Source organism: Anneissia japonica, unplaced genomic scaffold (assembly GCF_011630105.1).
Source record: "Anneissia japonica isolate Jap-2015-1 unplaced genomic scaffold, ASM1163010v1 scaffold263_len647688_cov178, whole genome shotgun sequence".
In the NCBI taxonomy this organism is placed as follows: domain Eukaryota; kingdom Metazoa; phylum Echinodermata; class Crinoidea; order Comatulida; family Comatulidae; genus Anneissia; species Anneissia japonica.
In genome coordinates this window covers 149314-165456 of record NW_022734777.1, presented here as the reverse complement: position 1 = coordinate 165456, position 16143 = coordinate 149314, and the positions used below count along the sequence as shown (strand labels likewise).

At 32.8% G+C, this 16143-nt stretch overlaps 1 protein-coding gene across 2 annotated transcripts; it reads left to right on the top strand.

The window, feature by feature from the left end:
* The first annotated feature begins 1412 nt into the window (after window positions 1-1412).
* Window positions 1413-15561, top strand: LOC117116472 (leucine-rich repeat-containing protein 74B-like). 2 transcript variants are annotated; one of them, XM_033260527.1, is made up of 15 exons: window positions 1413-1540; window positions 2419-3070; window positions 4005-4181; window positions 4763-4825; window positions 7366-7475; window positions 8412-8519; window positions 9029-9253; window positions 9459-9545; window positions 9830-9945; window positions 10749-10827; window positions 11354-11443; window positions 11701-11808; window positions 12597-12755; window positions 14175-14236; window positions 14440-15561. In XM_033260527.1, exons 2-15 carry the CDS (start codon window positions 2482-2484, stop codon window positions 14480-14482), a joined length of 2016 nt encoding a protein of 671 aa, XP_033116418.1. In that variant the 5' UTR covers window positions 1413-1540; window positions 2419-2481; the 3' UTR covers window positions 14483-15561. The 2 variants fall into 2 exon arrangements, with proteins under 2 accessions (XP_033116418.1, XP_033116419.1); XM_033260528.1 differs by having other exon boundaries at window positions 1419-1601.
* Window positions 15562-16143: the final 582 nt, after the last annotated feature.

The following is a 16143-nucleotide window of genomic DNA, read 5'->3' as shown; positions in this document are numbered from 1 at the left end:
TCGTCATCGTCAGATCCGGTGGTTGTAGTAACTTACTTAGATTACAGCCTTAGATAAACGAATCTTCAACATTTCACTCTTTTTCCTTCTCCTATTTTTATATAATGTAGGCCTATATTTTTATTTTTGTTTGCTTTTGGGTTTTTTTTTTGTTATTTTTGTTTTGTTTATGTAAAAAAATATATAGGCTATTACACATTTGGTAAAAGTTTAGTCTATCCTACAGAGTATGTCATAATTAAAGTTCTGTTTGTCATTTTATGTTCTTACATGGTGGCTGAATAATTACTGTATTGTATAATAATTATCAAATATTCATGAATAATTTATAAATTGAATATCAAAATTAACAAAATGTCAAATAGGTTATTTTGAATCCTCCTCTGTGACAGATTACATAATAAAAAGAAAGTAAGAAGTACGAATACAAAGACATCATATAGGCCTATCAAGGGGCAGGAGAAATAAAGAGAAGAGGTAAGCTCAAACACAAGGTGTGATACGAGATTCTGCATATAGAGGGCAGTAACACCTTTTAGTAAGGATGGTAATTTGAACATTAATCTCCTTTCTTTTTCCTTCCGTTTTTCTTTAAAAGAAGGACCACGACGATCATTCCGAATGTGCTAAAGGATGTGATGAACCACAACTGACCCTTTCAAGACTTTTTGTTTAGGAAAATCAGTGAACCTGAAATTTAACCACCACCCCTGCAGAGATGACGATATGACGATATAATTCACTTGATACTTTCGTGATCAATTAAATACCGTACACTAGCGCTTGCATATCATTGCTGTGAACTCAAAGACCACTTGATAAGAAGTTTTGATATGATTGGTTAAAATACTAAAAAGAAATTCTTTATTGAGAGACCAAGTGACAATAACAGCGTGTCAAAAGCGACAACTCAACAGCTACTTTTAAATAGGCCCGGTCCTATTAAAACAGTCAAATTTTAACTAATTTTAATTAATTAAATAATTTATAATCTACATATTATCTGGATGCTATATCCTATTGTATTGCTTTTTAATTAATTCTGTTTATTAAATCTAAAAAGTTAGAAGGTCTATGCAAATTTAAATTTTGTTGAAAGAACAACTGCTGGACATAAAATCAAAGAAACAACAATTAACTCGTTCTGTGTGATAGCAAGAACGCCAAACTATATTAAAGATCATCCTAAAATATTTAGAATAGAGTCTACATGTTACATTACTGCTTGAGGAGTGTGTGCAGTTTACCGCTAAAAATAAAATATGAATAAAGGACAATCATTTACAGAATCGTCTCAACGTTGATAGTGGCAACTTAATGATGGCTCAAAAGTTAGTGCTCAAAAAGCGACAAAAGTTAGGGCTTAGGCTGCAACGAGAGGGCGCTATTCTAAATTGTTTATTTCCAGTCACATTTGCCACCATCTTTCTGGTTGCGGTGGTGAATGTAAACAGGAAATTCGTAAACAGTTTTGTGCATACAAAATGTATCAACTGATTGAAGTTGATTGAATTTACCAACCTCGAACGCCACTTGAAAAGTATTACGATTATTATTTCATAATTATTTGCTAGTCCTATATTTTATTTAGACTCGTGGAAATAAGTGTAGCCTAGGGGCCTAGGCCTAGCCTAGCTAGACACTCTAGAGACACAAGCTAGGGCCTAAGCTTAGGCCTAGTCTCTGGACTAGACGCCTGGCCTAGCCTCTCTAGACTAGCTGGGCCTAGGGCCTAGAGGGGAATCTAGGCTAAGTATCCTATTTTTAGAAATTCAGGCAGATGCTCAGTCAAATTAAATTGTTTTGAATACATTTTCTTATTAGGCTACCTAGCCTGGCCTAGTATTGAATTGAAATCACATCAAACAAGGCATGAAAGCCACTTCTAGGAGGTAAATAAAAGAGTTCCTTGTAACTTTAATTATGCAGTGAAATGCCTGCAACGATATAAATTGGGGTATCCAAGCAAGGCCGGTCAAGATTGGTCAGCATGTGGTTTGAACTCCTGACCACAAGAAGTTCAATGACCAGAATGGAAACAACTGAGTCAAACCACCGAATTTACGATAATAATATATAACACATATTTATAATAATTATCATAAGTAATGGTAATTGATAGCCAAGTATGTAATGTAAATTATCAAAACTTTCAATAACAATTGAACAACAATTAATTCAAATTATTACCATACATTATCCTAGGGTATTTTATTTAGCTGGTGTTCGGGTATTTTCATGTTTTTTTTTTTCTAGGTGTTTTTAGCAGGGCCTTTTAAACCTTTTATATTATAACTTTTGAAATTAGAAAAAAATTTTCCAATGAAAATAATTTTGAACACCTATGTACATCTGCTACCAATTGAGTCTTGTCTGCACTTAACTAATAAATTTTGTAAACTTCTTTTTTATTTACAGATTTATAAAAATTATAATTGATGGTACTTGGTCGCATACCAGTGTTTGCCGCTACTTATCACAATGAACTCATCTATGGTTTCCCAGCGCCAGTGCTGTGCTGCCTCGCATAGCCAACATACAGACGGCAAAAATAAAAAATTAGTGTCAAGAAGAAAACGGGAGGGCAGCACAAGGGGGGCGGAGGACAATTCCTTCCAAATTGATCTTAGCAACATTAACGATAGTTCAGAGGTCGTACCACAACCAAGGAAATCGCCTCGTTTACATAAATCATTGGAAATTTCACCCGCTAGACCAAAATCGGCGAACTTGAATATCGGAAAGCCTGTCAAAAGACCAAGTAGCCCTACAAAGATGACGCAAGCGAAGGAGGCAACACAAGTGAGGGAGGCAACACAAGTGAGGGAGACGACACAAGTCAGGGGGAGGACACATGTAAGGGAGACCCCCAGGACAAAGAAAGGAGGGTTAAGACCACATAGTAGTTTGTTGAAGTCGCAGAAGTTAACAGAGAACGTGAACGAGAGCAGCTCAAGTATTCGACCAGGAACAGCACCGCAGATTACGATTACTGAGGTGTTCCCAGCCTGGTCAGAGACTGAGCTACTGGAAGCCATTGAAAACGCCAGTCTTAACGATGATCCAAAAGGTACTGTAATGTGGTACTAAGTATCTTACTATTTTGTAATAAAAATAGTTTGAAAAAAAAATATAATAAAGAAATAAAATTGGAAATTGAAATAAAAATCCAAAATAAAGAGATACCCTAACATAAAAATATTGATAGATCATTTTTAGAATGATCAAATAAGGTTCAACTAATAAGTCACAGATAGAAGTGATTCATTTTATGTTAATTTAGAGATTTTATTACAAATTGACAATTTAAGGGCATGAAAAGAATTTGAAAATATGTATTCATTTGTTAATTTGTGGCAAAGACAAGCCAAACCAGTCACTCGTCGCAAAAATCAATTTTTGAGTTATTAATACAGGAGTAAAGAGTAAAATAAGAGCTATAAAATGGTAAAAAAAATCATTCAAATCCGACATTTCCTTATGAAGTTACAAGCATTTAAGCATACAGCTGTTTAAAGAACAATATATGAGAAATCAGCCTTCAAAGTTTATGATTTCAGGCATTTCTCATGCAGAAGCTATCATAAAATCTTTAAAAAGTGTTGTTTTAACATTGAAATTGGGAAAATTATCAGCACAGCATGATGTATAGATACATAAACCTCAGTTTAGTGAAATAAAATAGATTTTTAAAAATGTTACATTCTAGCATGTTTTTGCTATTTTCTCTGAAACACAATTTGCGACGAGTGACTGGTTTGGCTTGTCTTTGCCACATTTATGCGTAAACATTTTGAAAATTCTGATTTCTAATTAAAAATTGAATTTTAATTCAGGCTTGTTATTTTAATTCATTTCAATTTGCTATGAACTGATAATAATAATAATATGATAATATGGATAAAATTGTCATCATCGTTGTTGGTTTTATTATTTTTTTATTCAGTTGTTATTAGATGTTATCATTATTAACTAAAAATTTATATATATTTAAACTCATCCAGATATATCTAACATGTCAACTCAGGAAGAGTCTTATACACCAACCAGTGATGAGTTTAGTGATGAAGAAGACGAGGAGGAAGAGCGCCCTCTTAAGGACCCGATTAAAAGGTTGATGGAAACGCCACCGGTTAAAGATGAGGACTATGATACTGATCTAGAAGATGACTTTCCTCCAGGTAATCACGAAATTATTTAATTATGTTTATTTTATTTTCTTGTTCTTGGATATAAGCACTCCTCTACACCAGCAGTGGATCCAGAGTGGTAGCAACATTTTTACTTTCCCTTCACTCTAGCAACAGCAACAAACTTTATAGAGGGCGCTATAGCAAGCATATTTGCTATTACTTTCTTTAGAGCATGGAGACTATTTGTTTGCACTTCATAAGTTCCAATGCTTTCCAATGCCATGCATCTAGTTACACATTTACAATACTTGCATAGATAGTGATGTAGTTGAGGCGGCAAAAATAAATTTTAAATCCTGTGTGTGCAGCCTGCCAATCATCTTTGACTAAGGAACCCCTCTTTTTATGGCCTGACAATGATCATCTGTAAAAAGTGATATTAGAACTAAGCATAAAGTGGTTAAAAAGCAGTTCATGAAAGGTTTTTGGAAGCTCACTGGAAACATAAAAGTTCAGTTGTGGCCCTCAGTGTTAAATAAAACATTCACTATGGCCCTCCATTATGCCACCCCTGCATTAAGTTGAACATTTATTAGTTCAGCTTTAAACATTTTCTATTGTACCTGCAGGTGAACTGAAGAAATATGATTCAACAGGATGTACAATATATTTAGAACAATGCCAAGAGGAAGGTAAGAACCAGGAGATGACAATCCAACACTTTAAACATTTACTTTTTTAAGCTAATAATAGACTTGAACAGTTATTGCAGTGGCATATCTATGGGGGGGGGGGGTTAGGGTTCAAATGTTCAGTGGGGAGAGGTTTGTACAATGATTATATGAGGTGGTACAACCTTGCGAAATAAGTAATTTTAACACCTTAAGTGTGATTTTTTTGCTTCAAACATTTTCAAATGGGGGATGACCAGGGGTGGAGAAGTATTTTTTGGGGGGCCCCTGTGTGCCCCAGTCCCTACATACGCCACTGAGTTTGTGGCTTCCAAAATTAGAACAAGGAAATATGTTCCTTGCCACTTAACAGATCCATGAATAATACTGCAAATTGTTTTGCATAGAATCTAAAATTTAGTGGCAATCACTATAAGGATTTTTACTGTAAAAATCTTTAAACAAGCTTGTCTCTTTTGAAGTTTACCATTCATTTTATCTTTTTAAAATGAGCAATTTTAATGTATTATGTATAATAAAAATTCAATCATAAAATATAGTATAATATATTTTTAGTAACACAAAAGGTCTATAGTTTGTATTATTACTTTCTATAGTTGTATCATTAATATTTATATGTGCATAATTAATATTCATAATGAACTAATGAATATTCATAGTTTTATAGTGAATTACTCTACAGTTTTATTGATCATAAAATATTATTTGAATTCTTGTTCACTGCTTTTACTCCCATGTGCAGTTCATACATGTATATTTTGGAATAAGTAAGTGTTGGTGGATACAAAGTTGGTGTTTTAATTTTAATATATAAAATTAAATGTGTGAGGTTTGTACAATGATTATATGAGGTGGTGCAACCTTGCAAAATAAGTGATTTTAACACCTTAAGTGTGATTTTTTTGCTTCAAACATTTTCAAATGGGGGATGACCAGGGGTAAACAGGTATTTTTTTAGGGGGGGGGGCTGTGTGCCCTTGTCCCTGCATACGCCACTGAGTTATCGGCTTTCAAAATTAGAACAAGGAAATGTGTTCCTTGCCACTTGGAAAATACTGCAAGTTGCAGTTATTATCCATGGATAATACTGCAAATTGTTTTGCATAGAATCTAAAATTTAGTGGCAATCACTGTAAGGATTTTTACTCTAAAAATCTTTAAACAAGCTTGTCTCTTTTGAAGTTTACTGTTCATTTTATCTTTTTAAAATGAGGAATTTTAATGTATTATTAGATAATAAAAATTCAATCATAAAATATAGTATAATATAGTAGTAACACATAAAGGTCCATAGTTTGTATTATTACTTTCCATAGTTGTATCATTAATATTTATATGTGCATAATTAATATTCATAATGAACTAATGAATATTCATAGTGAATTACTCTACAGTTTTATTGATCATAAAATATTATTTGAATTCTTGTTCACTGCTTTTACTCCCATGTGCAGTTCATACATGTATATTTTGGAATAAGTAAGTGTTGGTGGATACAAAGTTGGTGTTTTAATTTTAATATATAAAATTAAATGTGTTTTGCTTTTTGTTTAAATTTTTAACAAATGTTGCTCGCTCTATGTTTCATAATCAGTAGCAAATTCATGAGTGTCAGTCAAATAATGAAATTGTTTTCTCAAAAGTAGTAAATATCATCAAATCTCATTGTTTTGTGTATAAATTTAAAATTACAGTGGCTTTCCTTATTTGCCTTTAACTTGTCATGGTTTCTTTTATCAAAAGTAAACTTGTTCTCACTCATTGCTTATTTTTTTACAGTTAACTTTGTTTTTCTTAAAGGGTCTTTCATGTCCTTTTTACACATGCTTTACTGATTGCTATCCCGATTACGATATTCAATAGATATGTTTAATTATCCATCCGTGATTTCATTGGATTTTGGGATGCAAAGTATTATACCATACTGTGTTCAGCAGTTTTGTACAGCTTTCATTAATCTGTTTGCAAAAATTAAATCTGAGCTAAATCATCATACTATAAAGGATGTAACATGTGTTGCACTTGTAAAAGTTCCCTTCTTGAACAAGTGCTTGAAGCCTTATTTATTTTCACTTTAAATGTTGATCTACCTTATAGAGCATTTTTTTCCCTTATCACCACTCTAGTATAAGCACTGCTGTCAAGTAAGTGCTACACTGCTTATTAAAGATGTTTTTTTTCAATAAATGTTGTGGCGCTTTAATCAAGAATACATATTAAATTGTACTTCAATGAAAATATTAACAATTTTTTTTCATTAAGACTAATGTTGCATCAAGTCAGATAGGCCTATGTACAACACGTGGTAGCAATTTAACACTACAATAATCTACAATAAGCACCACTCTTGAATAAGAACCTCTCGTGAATATTGAATAATAAATATTATAAATGCTACAATGGTTATTGGGTTGTTTATTGTAGTTCACAAATTTAGTAGCTCATATTTTTTTTTCTTTACCATATTTTCCTTAAATTTACTGTAAAGTGTATGTTTATATTTTTATATCAATTTTATTGATTTTCTTTTTCATTTGTAGGGGTGGATCCAATTTCCTTTGTGCTGCGAAACTTACACAAGCCAAAATTAAGGCTGCGACATCGCTACATGGCTCCGAGAGACATGAAGCCTTTAGCACAAGCTCTTGGTGTGAGAATGAATATTTTTTTATACAAATTTAGACACAAGGGCTAAGGATATATCAAACAGCAAACTTAATCACTTTTTTAAGTGGCAATCCTTTCACAAGATAAACACACACGATACTCTACATAGAATGAAGACCTACCAGACTACCACGTCATGATGACCATATATAGGCACATTATAGAGTACTACAGTGTTACGTCACAATACCATGTGATACTACTCCGTTGCTATCGTTGCAAAATATGTTCAACCGGTTGCCATTTTCCCCACTGACAAACCATTGCCATTCCAATTTCTAACGTAATTAATAAGATGTTGTATCTTACTTTTTCATTGTAAATTTTAATTGATGATTAAATGTGTGTTTGATTAAACTAATACAATGCGAGCTTTTGTGTTTTAGTACATTTTGATGGTAAAATATTAGATTTTAAAATGCCTATTCCAGAAAGCCTATGAAGTCATTCAGGCGTATTGAACGGTGACCAACGTCTGTTGACAACAGAGGGCTCCACCTGGCATCGTGACGACACAACTGTGGTACTCTATGACTTCATATGGGCATAACTGTTTTTTTGTCAATGAAAATTTGATAGGAGTGTGGTTAGAGTGTCTGATTATGAGGCATAGGAAATGGACTTTTTTTAGTCATGAGAAAAAAATCTTTGAGAGGTATCAACCTATGACTCTGGGATGGGAAGGCAAAGCACCTTAACCACCAAGCTATTCACCTCAATCAATGTATATATACTACTAATAAATAGAGAATTCTCATATATTCCTGATACATAAATATATACATAAATAGATTATTTAATTTGATAGTACAGTACTGTAAGATCTTAAAAAGCATTAATATTTCCTGATTGTGGACTCTGATTGGAGGTTCTGGACTCACATTATCATGGTTTTTCTATTTTTTTTTGTTGAATCTAGAGCAACACTTGTATAGAAGATTTGGACCTAAATGACAATCACATGACAGAAGAAGGAGCCTTAGCAGTTGCAGTCATGATGCGAAATAACAACTACATACACAAATTGGTAAAATATTATTTATATATGAAATACAGTCTAATGATTAATATTGATTTATACTTAAGTCACTTAAAAGGGCTGGTTTACTCTAGAACGGTTCATTGAGAGTTGTCATTGAATACAGAAACACAGTGCTAAATGAATTTAATTGCATTCACATTGTAACTGATATGCATATAGGCCTACATTTCTGGATGAAGAGAAACTAAGGTAGATAAATTTCTTGCTCTCCAATGTCAAAGGAATGTGAAGAACTCCGGAATCAAACCCATAACATGTCAGTTGGAAGCCAAAAGTTTTACTTCTGCACAATATTTATTTAACAATGAATGATAGTCAATTGCAGATAGAACTCGTTTAAACAGGCAGACTGTAGAAAGATGATTTATTTAAATGTGAGCCAGCCAAAAATTTAATGATAGTTTTTCGAACAATTGCTTTGAGGAAATTAAAACACTTTTGTTCCATGATTTTTTATATTGAATGTTAACTATAAGAACTACTTTTTTGCATAGGACTTATCTGATAATGTAATTGGCAGTAAAGGGGCCGCAGCAATGTCATTTATGCTGGAGAGTAACTACACACTTAAGAGGTTGTGCTTAAGTGGAAATCATTTAAAAGATCGAGATGTAGCGATTCTGGCAACAGGACTGCGCAGCAACGGGACACTCACCGAACTGGACCTCAGCTATAATGAGTTGGGGGAAGCTGCTGGGGTAAACATCGGCCCTGCTTTGGTATGCCATGTCATGTTTGGGACAAAACTTTATTAATATTCATCACATATGAATAAGTATTATGCAACATATAATTTTTTTAAATTATTTTTATTATTGAGTTGAGTAAATAATTATTAGTTTGCAAATAGAAACATAAATAACTATAAAAAAAAATATAATCAGTTATTATTATGTAATATTATTATTTTATTCCTATTATTAGGCTTCAAATGATAGTTTAGTGTATCTCGATCTGAGATGGAACAGTATTCGTGGGAAAGGAATTGTAGCCTTGGCTAATGCACTAAAGGTAAGGTAACTCAATCAGTAAAGTATCGAGTCTATTGTTTTAGTTCTTAATCATATTCTTTATGTTCTGTTTTGGTCAAAATATAGATATGAAATGAAAGAAAATGAGTTGGAGGAAGGGGTGGGAGAAGGTGGGGGGTAGCATCCAATCAGATGATCAGAATTAGGAATTGTTTTAACAACTGGTGTAAAAATAACCACAGCCTATTTTAATAGGTAAAAAAGACAATGCAAATACTCCTCAATCATTGTTTTGTATTTTATAAAATTCACTGTTATTTTAAGGTTAACACAACTCTGGAAGTGTTGGATTTGTCCATGAACGCTGTTGGTTTACCAGGATGTGTAGCTTTTATGAGGTCACTGAAGGTCAACACTGGCCTCCGTATCCTCAACTTAAGGTACATAAATTACAAGTACAATACGATAATTGAATCTATTTCAGGGTTAAACAAATACAACATTTATGAAGCATGAAGCACTTACAAAAGTTATATCATAACTGACCACCATTTAACCAGTACCATATAAGGGTAACATGGGGGTACACACCAGAAAGTTTGTAACCCTTAGGCAGCCCCCACCACCTTTGGAAATTTGCAGAGTAAAAATAAAATAGTTAAAAATGACCCAACACCACCTTACTTCCCAGCTATCACTGCCACTTAAACCCTTGTGCCTTTTATCAGATCTCTATCTCGAAATTCTTATAGATGCGGGATCAATGCTCTTAATCTGGAAATGGGCCTTGGTGAACACAGAACTGAAGTTCTAAACATTTTTTTCAAAGCTAAAACCATGAAACCTAACTAAACTTTAATAACCAGACATAATTGAGCCATTGTTTCACTGTAACATTACTATATATATAAATACAATCATTATCATAATCATATACTGTATTTATTATTATTTAGTTACACGAATTATATACAATTTTTAATAACTATATTATAGAACAATCTTCATAATCATATAAATTATAATTGTATAGTTTTAATAAATTACATGACTTCAAATCAAACAATACTAATTACAATAATTTCATTTTTATTCATGACTTCTGATGTATGCTAACTAAAACCATTATTAATTTATCAACTATTGTACACCATTTCTCAAGTTACCTTTTATCAAATGTTTGTTATTTCTGTCATTGTTTATTGATTAATACACATAAACTAACAATTTCATTTTCCATCAGCCATAATCATGTGAATACCCAAGCTACTCAAAAACTGTCACTTGGTTTGAAGAAAAACACCAAGTTAGAGGTGCTACTGGTGAGTGGTCACTTGTTGGAACAAAAAAAAAAAAATTCTGCTGTGGTACTTGAATCTATAATTTGGTTTGATATTACATAGATTACTGGTGGTCAGAGTGTGGTGCATGGCCGATTTTGTTTTGTGAAAATAAATTAAAAGCCCTATATGTGCGGCCTGCCTACCATATTTGGCTAGAAAATCCATTTGCTGTTACAGTCAGTCATCTCTTAAAATGAACTTAAAACTAAGCATAAAGTTGTATAGAAGGTGTGGATGAAGGTTTTTTGCAAGCACCAAAAATTCAACAAATGAAATGAACCCAAAATTTTGTTTTTTATTTATTATTTTTAGGCATATTAATAAATGGGTCCCTAATAACTCTGGGCCCTAATGCTTTGCACTGGCTGAACTGCCCATCGCTATGCCATTGTTCAACCCACTGTGTTAAGTTAAACAAAATTCAATTTGGTCCTCCGACCCATTTTTATGCCCACATCTTCGTAATTTTTTTAAGGAATATTGTATGTTTTCCTTGCTTTTTTAGCTGAATGGTAATCCTGTTGGGGATGAGGGGATCATCGCACTATTGAAGGCTCTCATGGTTAACAACTCCCTCAAACTACTCAATCTAATGGTAAAACTTAGATTTTAACAATACTTTCTACCGGTCTGTAGGTTTCAGCTATGGTGACACATGTTTGTCTATATCTGTGTATCTATTTGTCTACCTATTTGCTGAACTTTTTTTTTTCTATATTTCACTGTGTCTGGCTAAAGCACTGATAACAATCAATTTAATCATTTATTAGCATATAATCACTTCGTTTAGTTTACTTTATTATTTGATCATCGTGAATAATTTTGCTCTTCATCAACCTCAATATCTCTTAGGATTATTCAGTCTCAAAGCAAGTGCTTCAAAAGCTGCAAGTAGTCCAGGAAGATCGAGACATTTGTATTCTGTGTCGAGACAGAGACCACACAAAACTCGCTAGCAAGGTTTGGAAAACCTTTCATTTGACCTATATAATGTGTGGTTTTCATCCGTAACATGTTGTTTTCTTTTCATTCATTTGGCATCTTCTTAAAAATACAGGATAAAAAACATTAAAAACGTTAGGAAGCAAAACATGAAAGGAGACATAAACTAAGAGAGATAAAATAAAATAATAATAATAATGATAATTTTATTGTCTACACAACAAAATTTATTACACCAACATTGTATATCATTTATATATATGTTATATAACACATTATAAATGTTGCTATTATTATTTATTTATTTAATTTATTTATTTCAACAATATTTTACGAGTGTGATAATTATGATAATGCAAGTGGAGCTCTATATTATGTTGGTATAAATGCAGTATATAAAGGTATGAGGCTTTATCATATTATGGTGGATGGGGTGTATGTTAAAGTTGGTGCAGGATAATTAAAGAGCGTGTGGCTACACTAAGGTGGGGGAGAGGCAACATAAAGTGTCTCGCCCAAGGACACAAACAACTTGCACAGTAGAGGTTTGAAACTCACATGGTGCAAATCATTTTTTGTCCTTGAGCTAGACACTTTCTATATTTGTCTGTCTCTACTAGGAGTATAAATGGGTACTGGCATACTGTATGCTGGGAGGAGTGGTGATCCCCTCAAAGCCTTTCACTGTCTGCCCCTAACGCTTAAGAAAGAGGGATGGGCACTCTGGACCTATAACAGGCCTTACTTTTACCTTACCCCTAAATCCCTCAATTTTTATTGATTGTGTATTTTTGATGACTATACAGGACTGCAATATTACAATCAGCATTGTGAACCAGTTCATAAACAAGAACCAAACACGAGTGATTGACAAGTGTTACTTGATTGATGAGGATCGCACTGGTTTCATCTCATCAAGTCAATTCATAACGATGCTACTGGATGCAAACATCGATGTTAGAAAGGTGAGCTTATGCATAAATTATTTTAATTTGCATATTCTATAGAAATATATTTCAATTTCTTTTATTGCTGCTTGCGCCATCAAGGATCAATTATTCACTCAATACAAATATTATAATATGATAATACTGTATGCTATGATAACATCCAAAGTGGTGGGATGTCACACTATAAGGTCAAATGATCTATATATCACCTCTCTAACCGAACTATGCTTCCAGCGGAAGGACGTCGCTTAACTAAGGTCCTAACTGAACTATGCATGCTGAGGATGGGGAAAAGACATCATGTCATTAAGACCAAATGAGTCGTGTACCACCCATCTAAACTATCCATCCTTGGAATGTGGAAAGGATGACACCACTCAACTAAGGTCAAATGACCAACACACTATCGATGCGTCCTGGCGTAGGGACATCATTCCACTAAGGTCCTAATGACCACACCCATACCCTAACAAAAATATGTATTGTGGGATACAGGTGTTACACCACTAAGATCTGGTGACCTGCATACACCTACCATAACTTAACTTGTATCCTATGGTGGAGCCTTACAGTATTCCACTAAAGTCCTGGTGACCCACATTCCCCGACCTTAACTGAACTATATGAGGCATGTCGTGGCGAAATGGTTAAGTTGTCGCACAGTCCAGTATTGAGTAAATGAGCTATAAAATATGGGAGCTCAAAAAATTGTCTAAAAATCCAAATTTGTTTTTCACTATAGACCAACAGTTTAATGTCTTATTAATCATGTCCCAAAGTATTAGTTCTGGAAGTGGTAAACAAATTGTTTATTTAACGTCATTTTGATAGTTCATTCTAATAAACATATGTATGCACAAATAACTTGGAAAGGCAATTACTCAAAATCATGCTAAGTGTACTGTACCTTCACTTTCCAATAGGCTTGAAATGTCCCAATTTGAATGAATGACCCCTCATTTTAAAAATCACATACTCAGGTATCTGAAAATACCAATAACTTGAATTTCAATTTCCTTATTCATTTTGCGACAACATGCCTCATATGCTTATTGAATATATATACACCTAAATATCGATATTAAAATTGTATATCTTGTAATTGTCTGTGGATACATAGGTAGAGGTAAAGGTAGAAGAATAACCTATAACTAGCAGCGTCATTATGCTGAATGGCATATACATAAACAGCCATGCACAAATTTCAAAGTTTTACTATTAACATTACTTCAAATTAATTCAAAGTCATTCACAGCCTATGAATTAGTATATATTAATTATATATATATATATATTATATTATATATTTATACAATTATATATATTATATAATTATATATATTATATAATTATTACTGTATATATTATATAATTATTATTTTTGGAATTCATTGTGGAATTATGATCGTTTGTTTATACTCCATTTTTTTTTAGTCTGATCTGAAGAAAGTATTAAAAATCCTGAAATTAGAGGATTCACAGAAAATATCCTACAGGTAAGAAAAACCCATGAATTATACTGTGTTGTGATCATATACATAATATATAATTTTCTGTTGGGTTAAGGTATATGGACGAAATTCATTTATATGTCATAACATTAGACCACACAATATCATCGTGTATTAATATATCACATCATGATATATTATATATACTCTAGTTATACTCTAAGTTTTACTTTTTTCTTTCTTTCTAGGCACCTTTTCAATAGTTTATCAGCGCTATGTCAAGATGCATAATATATCGGATAATAGCAAGGACATCTTCGCTTCAAGATATCTTGAATAAATGCAAAATCTGAATAAATGTTGAACCAAAAAGTACACCAAATATTTGTAAAAGAAAGATATTTTATACCAGTATACGTTTTTGTCTAAACCAAATTTGAATTTTTTAAAAAACAGACCTTAAAATAATTCCAAATATGAATTATTATATGTTAAGTATTTCATCATATAATGCCAAAACATACCAAAAATTAAGTCTTTCCATATTTGCTGCATATTTTGAAAGCTTTATAGTTTGAGATATAATCTATATAATGTTGCCAAAACATTTTGTAAATATTTCTAGTTTTTGTATACTAGTTGTCTTTCTTTTCTTGTGTGTTACTACAGTAGTAGTTTTTATGTGCATATTGCACAGTTTTTATGTTAGTTATTTTATTGTTTTAGATTACAGTATATGTCAGTCGAGGCTTTTCTATACCTTGTTTCGCAAACTTGTTATTTTAAAGATCGCCAAAGGAGGGCGGGAAAAAAAATAAAGTTTGGGTTTTCTTTTTTAGCAAATGGTTTTGCCAAAAATATCCAGATGAAGAGAAAATAAAAATAAAATTTTATTGCTGACAGTGTAATAATTATAATTTATATAATTAGGAAGAAATACACATCTTATATGGGCCCCCAAAAATTTGTCAAAAACATGGAGAAAAAAAGAATATATTCAAAATTAAGAGTGTCAGTTCCGGCAAACTAGAGGGGCTATAATCATAAAGCATGGTGGGGCTGAGGCTGTCTAAACCCTCCATCTGGGCTGCTACTGATGTATATACAATTACTGTACTGTTTACAAAATGAAAATGCAAACATAATTATATTTTAAAAATCTGGATACATATATATAAAATGGTTGCCATACAAATTATATAAAATTTAACTGGAGTATAATGTAATATGTTACCAGACTGTTGTATATTTATCTTCTCAGAACCAAAGATTGATGTGTGTGACTAGATAATCTATTATAGGTCTACATTGAATGCTGTGTGTGAACTTATACAAACTGTATATGTAATAAACTATAAATGTAAAATGTGTATTGTTTTTGCTGTGAGTTGTGCCGCCATTAATATTAGGTAAATTAAAACTACAAAAATGATCACAACACGCTGATCAGATGATATGTCAGGGGGAAGTCAAGGGTGGCACCAGTGAGTTCAGTGGCTAGGGGGAAATTCCCCCATTATCTGACGCCATGATGAGGCTCTCCAGAGTTTAAAAATATCAATTTGCTGATCCGTAGTTATTGTGATTCCCATTCCCTTAATTAAAAATCACAATGGGCTACCATAAACTATAAAATCTCTTTTCATAAACTCCATCCAGGGCTGGCGGAATTTTTTTCCAAGTCGGTGGGGGGGGGGGGGGGGGGGGGGGGGACACTAATAAAATAAATGGGAATATGAATTGGGGGAATCTGGGTTGAAATTTAGGGGTTGGGGGTAAAAACTTTTCCCAAAATCCTGAAAAAGGAAGGGGGCTACGGGGATCTTCCCGATATGGTAAATTTTGATTCCTAGATGGCGGGAAAATGATATTTTCCGAAATGCCTTTTACATTCTTCAAAATTAAAGGCGTTTTCCCTTCTTGAAATGATTTTATGAATCAATGAACCCAAA